We start from the raw sequence: 18,904 nt of genomic DNA on the forward strand, positions 1-18,904 counted from the left end.
CAATCTGGTAAATTATCAATGCGCACGTATTTCTAGGTAATGTTAGGCGGATAATAACCAGCTTAACATTTTAAGCCGACATTACTATCATAGCATTTAAATTAAGCTGGAAACCGCTGAGTAAATTTTTTTACAAAAAATTTAACTAACGCTCTAAATTTTTTATCACTCAGTAATCTCTCGTCAAGCAATATACATACATTTCATTATGTAATATAATTAGAATACAATGTTATTTCCTATCGTAAAGTGCATTAATATATATGATATTAATTGTTTTATAATTTTATAAATTTTGTTGTACTGTACGTTTACAATTTACGCTTAGAAACCTTCGCAAATCTTACACCGTTTAAGTAATCCAAGCTGGACACTGAAAGCTAAAACACGTTGCAAAAGCGGCAATGCATCCCGGCAAGTATAGGCGGTTTTTGCGGCTTTGAAGTCTAAGTACACTTCAGCATTCTAAAGGTGTGAAAATATATGTGTGAGATACACTACAAAAGACTCGGTCAAAGTAAATGTGCGTAGATAAATAAAAAACAACTGATGGATATAATATAATTAATCATCTCTTATGAAGTATGTAAAATGTATTTCATAAAATAAATGTAAAACATATAAAACTTTAAAAAAATTAAATGTATTTACTAAAATAAAAATAAGTAAACAAGTATATATAAATATTGTATCGCTTTAAATACCAAATTATACCTCGAACAAATGCCTCAAATAAAAAATTTTGTTTATTCAAATAGTTATCAAAAAGTTTTGTTTGTGTATATTTTACGATTCAAAATATTATAAAAAAATAATTCTCTCGAATGTATACACGCGTAATATAATACAGAATACTTTCTCATTCAATCAATTAAAATTATTATACCAACTTAGGTATATTTTCAAATAATTATTAAATTAATTAATAATTGTCATATAAAACTTACAATTGCAAGTTTTATGTATATTTTTATTTAATGTTTGGCAAAATGAGAGAAATCAGATGAAATTAGAATATGTGCCTCTCGAAGATTCGAAAATTTATTAAAGATTATTAGAAAAGTATAATACAACATGAGAAAGAAGGTGGTACCGCGACGTCGAAAATCCGGAAAATTTTGTTTGAAGTATTAGCAAAGCATATTAGGCAATGAAGTTATTAGAAATCCAGTAACTTCCTCGCTCATTTGGTACTCCTAATAATTTCGATGATTTTTCGGGTCATAATCGAGGGTGCAACGTTACTTTCCGATGTACCTTCTTTCTCCTGTTGTATTATACTTTCCTAATAATATTTGACGAATTTTCGTAGCTTCGAGAAGCACATATTTTAATTTCCTTCGACTCCTTCGCCATCCCATTTTGTCATTTTGAAATAAGGCTAGTTATTATAAATTATATAAAGTACTTATATAATTTACTTTAAATAATTTCTATTTTTCTAGAAGCCTAAATAATTTATCAAAATTCAACAATCTGGTGATAAAATAGAATTATCATTATTATTATTTAAACTATTTTAATGTAAAAAGATCTTATTAACAATATTTTAATTATTTTTTAAAATAGAAATAAAAAAGTATATCTACAATGAATAATCCGGATATTTCATCTATCAATATTTTAACATTTTACAAAACGTTTCGCGTTTTTCCCTTTTTTAAGTTATACTCGTACGTACCGCAACGTACTTCCGTAAAATATCCTGAGCTATGTATTCTGTTGTGTAGAATGCGGGCGTATGTAATAGTGTTACACGTGTGATGCATCGACGCACGCATAGCGTAATTAACGTGCGTATTCGTCGGACGAGAGCACATCGAGTACCGAAAATACAAGCGGCACCGTGTACCGCGGCGCCGGTTACTTCCGGCGCGTTTACCATTTATTTTGTGAGCATCGGGGTATTTTTGATTTTGCGAACCAGTTCGGTCGATGTTGGCACTGACGAGATATCGCGGCAAAGATTTATCGATCCACGTTCAATCCGCAATACCGCTGCTGACAGTCCGAAAAAACTGTAGAATCGCTGCTAAAATTCTCGCGCCTGCTGCCAGGTTGATAGAAAACGGTTTCTTTCTTTTTTTTTTCCCGAAATAATTTGACAATGCGTTTCATGGAATCATAAAGGTTGCAAAAATACGTTCCGAGATAACCGTACAAAACGCAGACAAGCGAAAACCATACTTCTGTGCGCTAGCCTTTATCAAATCGTTAACAAGTGCGCCAATGCATAAATTCGTAAAACTTTGTAACTCGATTTAAACGTATTTTTCGTCACGGCTGAATTAATTTAAATAATATAATAACTTTTCAAAGTTAAAGTTATTTTCTTGAATTGTTAATAATATCTCTTAGAGATAAAAATATTTATTAAAACTTTTTAATAACCAATGTTTATTTAAATAAATTATTTGATGATATACTTAATAATAAAGAACATTTTCAATAAGTTTTTTTATATTAATAAATACGTTTTTAAAAAAATATAAAAAACTGCATGCAAAACAATTAAATTATTTATCTTTGGACTTTACTCTTATGTGTAGTGCACTGACAACGAGTAGCGAACAAGATATTCGCTCAAAAATCCATTCGAATTGAGCTACATTTTCTCAATGTAGATGAGATATCGATTTATATTTTATCTTTTTTATCTTTTTACGTAATATAAACTCATTCGTATTCCGTACAGCAATCATCTCCGATTAAATTCCAATTACAAGTGGAATAAAGCATGAGATGCATCCAAAAAGTGATATGACCATGCATATATCAGACTATTAGTATTCAAAACATTTATGCGTTAAAAAGACGACGGACGGCGATATTTTGTAGAACCGTAAACTACATTAAAAATGCTAATTAATTATCCACGCAATCAACATGATAAACAGAATAATAAAAATGTTACATAAAGTTTATATAATAAAAGTTCAACTTTTTAAAATTATTCCTATTTTATTGATAGGATAAATGGATCGAATTTAAGAAGCACATTATGAGAGAATATTTCATCAACCTCGCAAACAGACATGTACTAAAAAAGAAGAAATGTAAATCAAATAAACTACGCGCAAACCACCGGTAGACCGCAAACGGTAATTAATGCGAAAAATTTCGCCGGCTGTATGCATCCGGAAATGTAGGCCGTCAGCAATGAATCGTGTGTGTATGTGTATGCGTTCCGTGAGCTACTGGACGCGGAGGAAAAATAAATTTAACGAGAATCAGACGCGCACATGATTTAACGAACGGTAAATCCGGTTGAGTTCGTTATTAAACAGTTATAGATATAATGTTGCGTATAAAAGTTTTATTATTTTTCGATCCTCGCGATTTATGTAGCGTCAGTTTGGACGGCAGTATCCAGTCTCGCCACCTTTTCGGATATTAGATACGACTTCGAGGTACTGTTATCTCTTTATGAGAGAGACCACTATTTACATAAAAATGCAATTTTTCCGGCATCCCACTTACATTTAAATAGTAGAGATATAAAGCTTCAAAGAATTATATGGCTGAACTACATACATTTTCATGAAAATAAAGATTTAACTACGCTACATTCTTGTTCTATAGAAACACAAATTTTACTCGTGCGGTGTCAATAATTAAAAATATTAATAGTAAAATTTATAGTTCGTAGAAATAAAAGACACACGTGTCTCCATTTATTGTCAATACAAGCTAGTGGACAAATCTAATCGAATTCGGATTTAAACTTATACGAGTGTTTCTGTTGCAGGCAGGCTTACACGGATTAACCGGACATATTGAGTTTAACGAAGGAAAGAGAAACAATTTCAAGTTGGACCTCTTAAAACTGAAAAAAGAGGAGCTCGTTAAAGTCGGCGAATGGAAATCCGAGTCCGGCATTAACGTTACGGATCTAGGCGCCTTTTATGAGACCACGACGACCAACATCACGCTCGTAGTGATGACGAGAGAGGTAATGTTACCTTGTATCCAATTTAGTCACGTTTGTGACCCTCGTAGCGTTAGAATTAATCATTGAGCAAAATACTAGACGAGTATGGATCACGTGGTGATATAAAAGTTGCCCTGAATGTAGTCGGATAAGTTCGTTACGTCACGTAGAAATGAAGAGTCTACATTTTGAAATCAGATAACAATTTCAACGTGTATTTCTAAATAATATTTAGCAAATTGAGTCGTACAAAAATTTGTTAAATTATGTGGTGTCTTCACGTTAAATTGATCCATTGATAAAATAAGTGCGCATGATAAATAAGAAATATTACAGAGCAATCATTATTTCTATTTTTATGGTCTATCGAATGAATTCGTAATTTGATTTAAAGTTATTTTATGTATTTTTACAAGAATAAAAAATTTTAGAGGCGATTTAGAAGATTTTAAGCAGAGGAAACAGCGAAGTCGTGAATTGTCACATCAAGGAAAAATCTTAGTTGGTCGAGGAAACATTTTATCGGCGTTATTGTGTATTTTCAGAAAAATGAAAAATTCATGGTAGCGTCGAGAAAAGGAAATGTTTGAGGGACAAGCGATCAAAGTGTTATATATTCATCTTGAATGGCGGCTTCTTTCCTATCCTTTTCCTTTGATACAATCATCTCGCGCAGAAATAAGGACTTTTAAGGGTTTACCTCTACCCTATCCCTGTCACGATGAGCACAATTCTACAATCTATCAGTGGGATTCAATCTTCCACAGGAAAGACCCTACGTCATGGTAAAAGAAGACAAGAATTTGACTGGTAACGCGAGGTTCGAGGGCTTCTGCATCGATTTGCTCAAGTGTATCGCCGGCCAAGTCGGTTTCCAATACGCAATCAAATTGGTGCCCGATCACATGTACGGGGTATACGATCCCGAGACGAAGGAGTGGAACGGAATTGTGCGCGAACTCATGGACAAGGTAAGACATAATACAAAGATACTGTTCCTTACCTCGCGGACATAAGATAACTTGCGATTCAATATTACAAGAAATAAAAAGTGATTGCTATTTAATAAAATAATTAATATGGCTTTCTTTACTGAATTAATTTAGACCGCATTATATTAATAAGATATAATTTGTTGAAATTATGAAAGCACACAGTGTATAAGAAGAAATATCGAGATAAGAGAGAATGGGTACACGCGATCCAAGAGACCGATTTTATATGCAGGGCAAAGTAAATTTCCGTGGGCGTGTCGCAATAAATCCATCCCGTGAGGAATTTCATTACGCCTGTAGTTAGATACAAGAATCATCTGGATTAACTATTTTTCCCACGGCCGACAGTATTTGATATTTCGATTCATTGATCAGCTCGCAGATGTTACTCTCTGTCATTTGAATTGTAAAATTTTGCAGTTATTAAAGTTAAAGTTTGATATATGCGCTTTCGAGCGTCTTTTGAATTTAATCTGTGCTGCCGATCCATTATTGTCTGCATGATCGAGTAGGTGCACACGCAATGTTTGCATAATTTCTACAGCGAATTGAAACTTAATTAATTGTTACAATATCAGTTATTAAATTGAAACATACAACGTGTGCAATCAAATTAACAACACATCTACATTTCAATAGTTGTACGCTTTATTTTTACGTAATTAGAATACATTTAAGGTAATAGAAAAATGTTTGACATTTATTATATATCAAACTTTCATTCTTAATTCCATCCGATGTTTGGTTTCATTGAGACAAAATCTACAAAATATTTATTCGAATAATGGGATTTTATTACTACTTAGGTTAAAATTTTTCCGTTCCAAGTTTTTTAATTATTTTCTATATTTAAAAAAAACATCTATTAAAAATTAAAATAAAACTATTTTCTTATTTAAAAATGCCGATACTTTTTAAACATCAACAATTTTTCTTTGAATTTTGATTATAATTCTGACTTTTTTACTCTTGTATATATCCAGAGGAAAGTAAATGTTGTCTTTCCGTTACCGGAGAGAAATAGTTCTCCATTCCATACTGTTTCCTTATGATCGCATCTATAGCCAGTACTAGCAGGAAGAGAATACATACTCGTACATACACGTACGAATCAACGAAAAACGGAAAACATTATCAGTTAATGTGTCGGGAAGCGGAAATGTCTGAAAAGAGAATCTTTACTAGATTTCAAATTTTATCACTGAAACGAGATAAAAAACACAGAACCGGACTGTGTAAAGAAATGACATAAGCGCATTTAAAACGAAATCGTAGATTATTCGTGAAAAAGTCGTTGCTATGCAAAAATATTATTGATGTAAGAATAAATCCAAATTGATTTTCGTATTGAGTTTTGTAGTTCTAAAAATAAGTTATTATTATCAAAAAATAAGTTCTGACAATAATATTAATAATTTTTTAATGGTTATATATAATTCAAGCAATGGTACACACGCATTAATTAAGAATCCATTAGCCTTTAATTGTCTATGATATATCAATCATTTAGCCTTTTTAAATTCATATTTTAAATTCATATATGTATTTTGCCATTGCAACATTCTGTTATGTAAAAGAAATATGATACATAGCAATAAATGTATTTATATTTTTTATATATGCATCTAAAAATGTTTATTACTTCATTTTGTTATTTATATTGCGATTAAGAGCTTACGATGTTGCAAAATACATAAATAAGAAGAACGACAAAGGAAGAATTATTTAACTTTAGCTTTCTCCAAAATTAATATCAATAAAAAAAATTAAGATTCGCGCAACTCACGTTAATTTGAAACACGAGACGCAAAGAGAAAAAAATTCGTGCACCTCGCAAAATTCGTAACTCGTCTTCCCAGAGCGAGCTCTTTTAATACCAAAGATCAGCGATTTATAAAACATGCAAAGCAATCTGCTGCTTGTGAAAAGGGACGACACCTTAACCTGGAAACCTACGAAACTGTAGGATATTCTAGAACAAAAGATGACACAAATGACGTTTTATAGTTCGCGACGCTCACACATTCATAAAGAATGCATCTACTACTTCGCTGGATAAACGTGGAACGAAGATTTATCAGTAATTTATGCTCTCGTCCATAATGCACTTATATATATTAAAAAATACATCTGGTTAGAATTAATAGTTCATGGTATGTCTCGAATTTTATCTGTTCAAGAGAAATAATTCTAGGAAACAAACAATTTAGATATTTACTTTTTTAGTAAAAGCTTTGTAAAAGATACATGCCTCCTACTGTTTGCTCTAATATTATAAGCATCTCTGTATAACTTTGACTTCATTTTATCAAGGAAATTGAATTTCCCTAATACTCTTGGATACCGTAATTCTTTCAGAGGGCGGATCTAGCGGTTGCCTCCATGACGATTAATTATGCTAGGGAAAGCGTAATAGACTTCACAAAGCCGTTTATGAATCTTGGAATTGGAATCTTATTTAAGGTGAGTTAACACCGTGCATAAGCCGTTTTTTTTTAATTCTATAATTTTTATAAATTGTATATTTTTTTTAAATAATACAATTTAATTACATAAGCATAATATGCATTACGCTGTAGCTTATACAAGTGACATAATAATAATCATTTATTTCACCCTTCCATCAAAGTATGCATGTTCATGTCTCTAATGTTTCTTGATTATGTTTCAGTTTATGCATTGCATTAACATACATTAATAAAAGTGATTTTCGCTTTCATGAGCACGTCATTATAGCACACTGTATAATGAGGAACATAAATAGAAGTTTCAATTATTTTATGATAATATCAATATGCATTTTCAAAATGCATTAATTCAACGTGATTTTAATTCATTTAATTAAATGTGAGAAATAAATTAATTCATCAAATACTAATCTGCGTTGCGCGTCCCGCGCGCTGGTCTTTCTTCAACGAGTATTCGTGTAAAGAGCCTTTGAATGCCCAGGATCGTGAAAGTTGACTCGTGTCGGCCCGCAACGTCGCGTCGCGTCGCGTCGCACCACGAAACGGGATCCGTTTTAATTAAAATCGTAGCGTGACGTAATTTAGGTGCCGTCCAGTCAGCCAACACGGCTTTTCTCCTTCATGAATCCGCTGGCGGTCGAGATATGGCTCTACGTACTCGCCGCCTACATGCTCGTGAGCTTCACCCTCTTCGTGATGGCGCGCTTCAGCCCGTACGAGTGGAACAATCCGCACCCGTGTCTGGCCGAGAGCGACGTGGTCGAGAACCAGTTTACCGTCAGCAACAGTTTCTGGTTCATCACCGGTACCTTCCTCAGACAGGGCAGCGGGCTCAACCCTAAGGTACACTCAACGAGGTGCTCCACTATTGGACTACTTCTCACCGTTTTCCTTCGCGTATTCACTGACCGCACCGTTCGCCGTCGGGAACATCCGACATGCCCACCCGTTTCTCTCACGTTCGTCGCACCCGAACGCTATACGGAACCTCCGTTCACGAGGAAACGCGCATATAAATTCATCATCTCGACGGAGTGCAAACAGTAGAACAGTCTGTTTGTAGAGCGCATGTCAATTCGTTTATATCTGTTTATGTTGCGAATCATATATTTGCAATATTACAGAAATGCTCACTGAAGCTGCGAGCTTGCGAAACAATCGAGCAAATCTTGGAGCAATACATTGCTACATTAATTGTATGTATGTATGTAATGTTATGTCAAGAATGTGATGCAACGGAGAGTTTCTCTTTCGCAATTAAAGGTCATAATGCATTATTCTAGCTATTTTACATTGATTATTGAAGAAAGAATATCTTCCTTAGTAAAAAAGATTCTTTAATAAAAGATTATAGATATTTCAATTTTTTAAAAATAAATTATTTAGAATGTATCATTGTTTACTTCTTTTATCGTGGCAATGGAGATTGCACGTCTTAAAATCCAATCTCGATTACCTCCCACGGTGTTAGCGATCTCTCATTAAAAAATAAAGCAACACGTACGGCGATTGCACTCAGAGTGCACCGCCATTGTGTTCCGCTCGACGCGCCGGAGAATAATACGCTCCCGTAATTCCGTCGAAATAAAGAATCGTCTTTCAAGCCATTTGAGAGACTGGATATTGTGCAAGAAAGCGGCGCAAGTGTTATAAGCTAGCGCTATCGCGCCTTTGAATTATTTTTCAGCAAGGAACACGACATGGCAATTGGACGTGAACGGCTGCACCGATTACATCATAATCTCATTCCTCGATATCAAATTAGGTCGATCGAATCAATGCTCGAAGATTAGTAATAACAAACGTCAATGCTTCAGGTAACCAAACGCACACCACCGCGGCTCTTCTCATTCATAAATCCCCTCGCCGTGGAGATCTGGTTGTCCTTGCTAGGCGCTTACGTGGTGGTTTCCTTAACGATATGGATAGTGGCAAGATTCTCACCCTACGAATGGGTAGAGCCGTCTCCATGCCCAAGCTGCAAATGCCCTTTGCAGGTAGGCTCACGTCGAGTGGTGCGAGAAATAATCGATCAATTATATTAAAATTACACAAAATATTTCTTCAAATATAATTATAACTTTCTATACAAATTTTTAATTAATTAAAATAATACACTTAATAGTCTTCAGCCATTAATTTAAGAAAACTATCTCTTTAAGTGCACCATAATATTTTATATATCATTCTCGCGTGATTTTATGTTACAAGATATAAATATTCGGTAAATAAAAAATATTCAATTAATATGTAATAACGTACGTTATTTTAATGTAGCTTCGTTGCTTCCTTAATATGCTCTCTTGCGTTAATAACGCAAGAGAGCAGGTATATTTTATGCTTTAAAAAAGAAACTTTAATTTTCTAAAGAAAAGGTGCTATTTACATAAAATAAAAAATTCAAAATCACTTCGCATCTGCATTTTTACTGTTCAACACGTCAATGTCTGCATAGCGTAGAATAATATATAAAAATATGTAGAATATATAGAAAACTGCAAGTTAAATACAACTGTAATTGTTTTTAAAACTGCACCACTCGACGGGGGGCCATCACATTGTCATCAGGGTAATCACGTGAGCGCCTTGGATCCGGATAGCGACGACATTCCCCTACTGAGTACTGTCAACGAGTTCAGCCTGGCCAACAGCTTTTGGTTTACAGTCGGCACACTTATGCAACAGGGCAGCGACCTCAACCCTAAGGTAAACGTGTCACCACGGAGAGTCAAACCGCCTCAAAAAATATCTCTTTTTTTCAACAGACCTGTAATTACGAACATGCGTCCTCGGTGGAATTTGTCGGATTTTTAAAAATTCAAAAATACTTAGGTCAACGACTAACGACTTTTACGGCACTAATTAAAAGGAAAACGATTTAAGCGCTCTTTTGAATTTTTCATGGCAACTAAAACACTCGTTTAAGCAAAATGTTAATAGGACTTTGGACTCACAATTTTCTCAAATTTTGATTAAAAAATAATGTAGACGAATTATTTTCGCACTGTACTCTCTTATATGTGCTAAAATATTAATTCAGAAAATAATCTAATTTAACGCGTATTTTTCTACAAATATCTTTTTTACGAACAGATTTTATTACAAAAATACCAATTATTTTCTTTAAATTTAGAAAATCTTTTAAACTAAAAGATTCAAAATTGATTTGCATTTATAGGATACATGTGATAAAAAAGCAGAATAAGTCTGTTATTATTTTTTACTTTCAAAAAAATCTTGCTTCTGCTGTGTGTGGATATGTAGAAAAGTTTTTTCAAAGCAACAACGCAAAATGTCTGTTTCATAAACACAATGTTATACTTTTATTAGTCGTGCATAAAATGTTGCAAATCTCATTTAAGTATGCAATGTTTAAGTGCTTCTACTTGCATAAAACGTGAAATTTAATACGTATTCCACGACGAAAAGCAAATAAATGTCAGACGCACAAAGGCACCATATGAGTGTGCCATGATAGATAAATAGCATTGAATAAAAGGGACTTTGAAGATATAAAATACAAAATGCAGGCTGTAATCGAAATAAATTTTTAAAAATATAGTATTTATGTATAATTCCGCTTTAAAAAATTTTTTTTTTCAACGCTTAATTTTTATTTATATAGACGTACTATATATAATACAATGGGAATGAAATAAAGAACGTCAGTAGTGTAGAATAGTGCGCAATTGGCTTTCAGTTGTCGAATAATACGTGCAATATTGTATAGAGTTCCGTCAATCGTGAGAAAAGTATCCGCGGGATATGAACTGGGACGGCACCGGCATTGCTATCGTGGACAATGGAAGCATTCGGTGCGAAAGAAACTACGTCATTATTCGTGCTACACTTTTTTGTGCTGTGCTTACAAAAATAAAAATAAATCAAGCTTGCGCACGTAAAACTATTTTCTGAAAATTTTATTTAATTTTGTCTGCGTCATAACTTTTAGTTACATTAGATAAATGTTTAAACATTTGGTAAGTGATAATTTATTTTAAGTTATATAATGATAAAAAATTATTTCTGTAAAAAGTTAATTATCAATTCTGAAAACAATAATAAGTCGATAAACATGAATGCCACAGTCATGTGACTTATTACGAGTATCAACTTTTATTAAGTTTTATTTTTCTATTACTTTTTTGAGAATAAAACTTAAAGAGAGCAAGCGCACTAATTTAATTACATAATAATTTAAATTATTATTTAACTATTAATAATAAATCAAACAATTAATCAGAAAAACGAAAATCAGCCCTGCATGCACATATTAGTCAAATATTTTTTAATTTCTTGTATTTATATTATTATAGAAATTTTTTATTATTTTTAATATAATTATTTTAAACTACTCATTTTATTGCAGTAATTCTAAAATCGGTTCTTTATTTTCTTCTAATTTATGACATTATTTTATATTACACAATATTTAATGTAATAATTTATATATTTGCAATTAAGGCGTATGATATATACATTTACACTGAAGTAATAATTTTCCTGTTTTTAACATCGAGATATATAGTATTTTGCAAAATATCAAGTTTCTTGAAACTTCAATTTCTCGAACTAGTGTTACAATGGATTAAGAAGCAACGAACTTTGTATGCAAGAAACATGATATAAAAGTAGCTTCTGGTAAATTCTGGGTAGTAAATTCAACATTCGATTCTTCACTTTTGTACGAATGACAGTTGCGGATATTCTTCCTGCAGCATCGAATGGTGTTTTCCGAACTTCTTGCTCCATATTTCATGTCACATAAAAGCAAGAAAGTGTTACTAAAAGAAAAAAAATCTAGTAGAAGGAAGATTTTAGATTTCTGTTATAATTCTTATTGATTTATTGTTATATAATATTACCAAAAATATTTAGAAATAAAAGTCGCGAATAAGAAGTTTGTATTCACTTGCAAATAAATTGTAACTTATATTACACAAATTATTTTTAAAACAAAAAGTTATTATACATAGATTTTTATTCCATAATATTATGTGATAATCATTGCAATCATCATTTATAGTATTAATTTTGTAAAAAATAAATATTACGTTGCAATATTTATCTATACTAAATTTCTAATTGCTAATTGCTAATTGCTAATTGCTGCTTTTAAAAGTTTTCTGAAAGCTGTAGCATAGATGCATGCAGTTTTTATGGTCATCTATTATAGAGCATAGAAATTCGCGAGATTTCACCGAGAGGTTGAAGTTGGTGTTGTTTCCCTGACAATGCCAGCAGCAAGGTAGAAAGGAGGTTTTGTTTACACTAAGCAACGATGCACGTGAAAACAATTACATGTCCCGGCATCTCGCCTGGGAATGTTCACCGTGATACCTCACGAATTTCCGCGTTTTCATCATCCGTTTCTACTACACTAGCAAAAGCAATTACTAAATTATAAGCTATATATGCATATTGTATTTAATATAGGTACCTGTTGCAATATTACTCGATATAAATTACTTAAAATTTATATAAATAACAGCAGATTCTCGCGCCGAGATGTAGTATTTAATCAAATGGGTAATTAGTTTATTAAATTATGTATTAATACATAAATGTACCAATTATTTGATTAAAGCGTAAATTGCATTTTTGGTCAATCTAACTACTTTAGCTAAAAATAAAAAGTAAACAAAATACTGTTATTTTAAAAATTGCGAAAATACACGTATATGTATAGATTTAAACTAGGCAAATAAGCACGAATAAATACGAATAGAACAATTTGCTTCAATGAGTGCAAATGGCATCACAAGTACTGAATTATTCATCCTTGCGTTTAGTTGCTTGGTCTTTGGAACTGATTTAAGATAATGATAAACATGTACGACTTAGATCTACTATTAATTCTAATCTAATCAAAGTGGATCTAAATATTCGTAATTTCTCGTTGTAAAATTGTATATTATACGCTTATCTCCAAATATTAAAACAAATCTTAGAATCTCGTGCTATACTACACGCTTATATTCACGTAAAAACTTTGTAATATATATTCAACAAAAATTGGAAGCATTTCATGTGAAAATATAAATATCTATGATACATTATATAATGCCAATTGACTCTGGTGGCACGTATGTACATGCGGGGTTGTCGTTGCAACTGTCTCGAGTGTTGGCAAATTGTGTTTTATATCAGGCAGATGCGCCGGTTACTGAGTATTGCGGTTTGAGCATTTAAAACAAAAGAGAGTGTAATATTGCAAATAATAATATACGCTTTAAATTCCTTGGTGTAGATGTATGCGTGCAAATATGTGCGCGTAATATTGTGCACGTACGAAAAATATTCTCCTATCGACAAAGATATAAACGATTCGTTCAAACGCACGTTACTTATTACTAAAAAAAAAAAAAAGCCATTCGACGCAGAGAAACCATTTGCAAAACACGTATATTATATTCGATATAAATTAAACACATCCATTACGTACTTTGAATACGTGGATTATACCATGAAAACTCCCTTTTGCGGGATATTACCGCGCGGTAGAATTAAAACCGTTCGCTCAATTCCCGAGCGGCAAGGCACCGTAATACGGGAATGAGAGAATCATTCATGGATGTTCTACATTCGACGATCGTTTCCACGATCGGCGGCCTCGCTATTAATAGATCGAAATATTCCCGGTGGTGAATTCTAAACGAGAGATCCTGAGTATTGCATTCTTCGACTGCTGTGAGAAATTTTTCGTCGGGATCACACTTTAAATCGACCTCGTCACCTCGATATACCCTGATGCGTTTTCGATCGATCTTCGAATCTCCTTATCCTTCCTAACAGAGACAAAGTATCTACCTTCATATTGCAGATGTATTAAAAAATTTACAAGTAAAAAACTCATCAATTTTAAACGGAAATTTCTTCTTTACATATTTGCAAGAATTTGATTTTGGTACTATTGATACTTAGATTAAATAATCTTTGTTGTCTAAAAAGTACAAAAAATTAATTATACAAATTGTTCGAAAACGCATAAAACTTATAGTAATACAGAAATTTTATTTCTCATAATAATTTCTGAAATTGTAGAAAGTTAAAGAGATAATAAAAATTAATTAATAATTTTATTACGATTTATGTTTATATTTCAACAACTTTCAAACGACTAACAAATTAAGGTTTTCATTTTTGCAGTCTATATAAAAGAATAACAAATATAAAATAAATTAATAACATTTGCAAAATAGAAATTATAGATATATGTATATGTATATCTCAAAGTACAACCAAAAATTTTAAATTTCATATAACATTCATATAAAATTTCTGTTGTAACTTTTAGCTGGTATTGTAATGCCAAAAAGAGCTTTAATTTGTTATTAATTAATTTTCGTATAATTCGATATCGTCGAATTAGAATATCCATAAACTGATAAATAAGAAATTTATTAAGGTTAAATTATTTAAGATAAATACAAAAAAATTCTCTATTAGGCAACTAGTACCAGAATAGTAGGCGGAATTTGGTGGTTCTTCACGCTAATCATCATCTCTTCTTATACTGCGAATTTGGCCGCTTTCCTAACGGTGGAAAGGATGATAACGCCGATCGAAAACGTCGCTGATCTTGCGGAACAAACCGAGATATCTTATGGCACTTTAGAGGGTGGAAGTACGAAGACATTCTTCAGAGTAAGTAAGATAGAGTGTAAATTGTTTTTACATTTTCTATGCAACGTAATAATATATTTTCAGTCATTAATAATATACGATTACTAAATATTAAAAGTTTCTCTAACTTTCTATCATATGTATCACAGTAAGATAGTCTAGAATTAAATAATTTGTAATAAATAATTTAACTAGGACTCAAAAATTGAAATCTATAAAAAAATGTGGAGGTTTATGGAATCAAAGAGTCCATCTGTTTTTGTTCAAACTTATGAAGAAGGAGTGAAAAGAGTTCTGGAAGGCGACTATGCATTTTTAATGGAATCGACTATGCTAGATTACGCAGTTCAACGCGATTGCAATTTAACACAAATAGGAGGTTTGTTAGATAGCAAAGGATACGGAATTGCTACTCCAAAAGGTAAATATGAATAAAGATAGCAAACGAATAGAAATTTGATTAAAAAAATAATTATCAACGTATTTAATATTAAAAGTTAAAAAATTTCTAATACAGATAATATCCAAAAATTTTCGCAAAACACATAGTCCGAAAGTGCTTTGTCTTTATTCGTGAAATTACTTGTTAAATAATTATATTGAAAAGATTATTGTTTTTATATATTTTCGGAATTTCTTGAAACGGCAAAAAATTTGACGATATTTTATACGAGATTAAATTGTATATTCAAAATATATATTATTTAATAATATATTTGACGTGAAATGTAACGGCAAAGTTGCGCTCGAGATTATGCTGCAGAGATAGAAATTGCGAAACCCTTGACCAGCCTAACGAAGGCTTTTTATATGCAGGTTCGCCCTGGAGGGATAAAATTTCTCTAGTTATTCTGGAGTTGCAGGAAAAAGGTGTAATACAGATCCTCTATGATAAATGGTGGAAAAACACGGGTGATGTATGCAGCAGAGATGACAAGAATAAGGAAAGCAAAGCTAATGCTCTTGGAGTTGAAAATATTGGTATGTCCATCCAATCATATTTTTTTATCAATCAAAAGTACACCCACAATCCAAAGATAAGCTAAAATTAAGATAAACTAACTGAAAGAGAATAACAGAATTCTTCCATTTTTTATATTTTGCATAAAAACCTAACCTAATTTATATTATATAGTTTATATTATACTAAATTACAGCAAGATAATTATTATCTGCCTACATAACATTATATCAAAAAATTTTGAGTTAATTAATTTTAATTAACTGAATGCCAAAAACGATCCCTTTGAACGGATATTTCACAATATTTGAATTACGCGCGCATGAGTACAGTTAATAGTGTATTAAAACGAATTTGTAATACTATATTTTATTCACAAATGTAGTTCAATTATAACACAACAAATTTCGATGCAATCTATAAGTTATATTTGCAGGCTATAAATCTGTAACAGCTGCGGCATATCCCATTGGCGACACATTTTGTATGTGCACAAACAGAAGGGATGTTTAATAGTCATAACTTTCGCATATTCCACATCTGTTTTAGATTTCAGTCATTTATGAAATGTTCTGTTCGCTTCATAAAATTCCCGCAGCATAAAAAAAGTGGTAGAAAACATTTCGTACAGTAACATAAATCACTACTGTAAAAAACTAAATTAAAACTAAATAAAAATACTTCAAAATTTTTTACATAAAACATCGCTAAAAGTCAACTATTTATTCATCTTTGAACAAACCCTGATTTTCTCTTTATATAAAGTTTTAAAACTAAATATATTGTATCAATAAATATCGATCTTATATGCATTTATTTATGCATCGCACATAAATTTCACAGTAATTTCAATTAGTGTCGAAAAAGTTAATTTGTTACTGTATTAAAAAACAGCGACATTCAGTTGAACTCAAAGTGGCCAATGTCTGAATTAAAGAAAAGAAAAGGCTTTCAGGCGCAACGGAATCTCGCGTAAAGTTCGCGGACGAATTTTTCTTAGGACTCTTCGGAAACCGCTTCCGGATTTTTATGGAAGTCACAACAAGTTCCTTCTTTCTCCTCCCGCCTTGATTTGGCTCTTCCACCTCCCCCTTTACTCGCTGAAACTCTCGGGCTATCTACCTACTTTGCCTCGCCTTTCTCGTCGTTTCTTCGCCGTCTTGTAACTCGGATAAGTACCCATTTTGCCGACGGTGTAAATGTACTCGACAAGACAGAAAGAAGAACGAACTGACTCAATGATGAGACGCAAAAATCTCGCGAAATTACAGTTGAATTGCTAATTCCGTTCTTTTCAATGTCTCGTGATTATTTGCCATGAAAAAAAGCGATCGTTGTCGACTGACCTCTATCGTGCTATTTTATAAGAATAAGCAGTCTACCATCTCGAGAAAAGGAAGCTCTTTTAGTAATTTTAAAGTAATTGAGGTAGAAATGTATATAGATTGACTTTTTCACTTTGTCGGATGCTTTAAAGATGTCATAGAGAATCTTTTCATGGCGTATAGCTTGTCTGAAAAGTCTTACTTTATATTAAAATATTAAATTTTATTAAAATACATATCAAAGAGAGAAAAATATTTTTATAATGAAAGTTATTTATTTAAAAAAGGAAATAAATAAAATTTTTTTATTATTATTAAAATTGATGCAATACCATTAAACATAGTTATTATTATTAACGTACCTAATATATTTCTGTAAATATATTCACTGACCAATGAAGCAAAATTGATAAACGCAGCGATGTTAAGATAATAATATCGGAAATTCACTCGAATCCACTTAGCGTGACCTTGCATTCTCTTTGCTCATTTGTCCCTTAGAACATCTCTAACTTTGCGAGTTTCAGAATTAGCGAGAGAATCTCTTCGAGAACGATGAGCTGCGGATAATTCCCAGTTCGTGCCCAAGTGTTTTGGCGAGAGTCCGCCGTTCTTACGGAAAACTTAGGCATATACATCCTGTAACTCAGCGAACAGAACTTGCCCACCGCGAAACTCGGATCGACCTGTAGCCGTACAATGTCGCGCGATCTCTCTCGCGGGCCCAACTCTTGATATCGTTTCGCGAAATAGGCGCGAAACCCCGGTGATATCCAGGCGCCCGCTCGTGCGAGAAACTTTCGGCCTTCCGGCGAGACGTCCGGGCTGTCGTCATAAATCACGACGGTGTAGTTATGCAAATCTACTTTGCATCCTCCCGAGATCCCGGCCCAGTTGTCTTGCCGTCAACGATAAGTGGACACTTTTTAGCCCGTTCAAAAGCGCCTCTATACATACTTTTGTTCCCCATTCTTTCTCCCGGCTTGAATATATTATAGCTAGAAGTTTTACGAACAAAAAATATTTATCAGCATAAGTGAATGTATTTTGAAAGTTCTATCTAGCTTATAATTATTACATTTGATTTGTATTTTGTATAAATTAGAGTAATTGGAAGCAAAAATTTAATAATTATGAATTTGAAGATAATATATTTTACATACGAATTTAAATATATACAAGGATTTAATTCAGTAAAAATTATAGTATTATAAAAAATACAGCTGCAGAGAGTGATCAATTGCTAATGACTTTGCTTTTTATCATGGAATTTGTATGAGAGAAATTGAAAAGTCCGTGAAAGGCGAATTTGCTGACTGTATGGAAACGAACTTCGTGCACCGTATTTTTAATCAATAAAGTGGAAACTCATCTTTGATTACGTACAGGAAAATATTGGCGAGAAAGTTGAAGAGTTTACCAAAGCAGTTTATCCATATTTTGTTTAGCTCTAATCCTACATTTCGTATCTCGTTATACTCATTAAATTTATTAGTTTCGAAATAAAATGCAGAACAAAAAATATTGAAAACTTTTTTTAAGCTTTCACAATTTTTTCCAACTATTATTTTAACGGACGATTACAAGAAATATCGAAT

At 32.3% G+C, this 18,904-nt stretch overlaps 1 protein-coding gene and 2 long non-coding RNA genes across 14 annotated transcripts in view; 1 reads left to right on the top strand and 2 right to left on the bottom strand.

The window, feature by feature from the left end:
• LOC105831435 overlaps positions 1-18,904 on the bottom strand; it is a 177,808-nt gene that overhangs the window by 140,282 nt on the left and 18,622 nt on the right. The window lies entirely within an intron of this gene.
• LOC105834938 (glutamate receptor ionotropic, kainate 2) overlaps positions 1-18,904 on the top strand; it is a 124,702-nt gene that overhangs the window by 100,257 nt on the left and 5,541 nt on the right. For all 7 annotated transcript variants that reach the window (XM_012677797.3, XM_036290522.1, XM_036290525.1 and 4 more), the window contains 7 exons: positions 3,749-3,952; positions 4,699-4,902; positions 7,285-7,389; positions 7,980-8,237; positions 14,844-15,041; positions 15,216-15,441; positions 15,837-16,001. In XM_012677797.3, the coding sequence (XP_012533251.1) occupies positions 3,749-3,952; positions 4,699-4,902; positions 7,285-7,389; positions 7,980-8,237; positions 14,844-15,041; positions 15,216-15,441; positions 15,837-16,001 (1,360 nt within the window). The remainder of the gene's footprint in view (positions 1-3,748; positions 3,953-4,698; positions 4,903-7,284; positions 7,390-7,979; positions 8,238-14,843; positions 15,042-15,215; positions 15,442-15,836; positions 16,002-18,904) is intronic.
• LOC118646818 lies at positions 5,555-7,278 on the bottom strand. Its single transcript, XR_004964250.1, has 2 exons — positions 6,713-7,278; positions 5,555-6,089 (listed from the first exon to the last, which is right to left on the bottom strand). It is a non-coding gene; the product is annotated as an uncharacterized LOC118646818 (long non-coding RNA).

This window comes from Monomorium pharaonis, chromosome 8 (assembly GCF_013373865.1).
Source record: "Monomorium pharaonis isolate MP-MQ-018 chromosome 8, ASM1337386v2, whole genome shotgun sequence".
Taxonomy (NCBI): domain Eukaryota; kingdom Metazoa; phylum Arthropoda; class Insecta; order Hymenoptera; family Formicidae; genus Monomorium; species Monomorium pharaonis.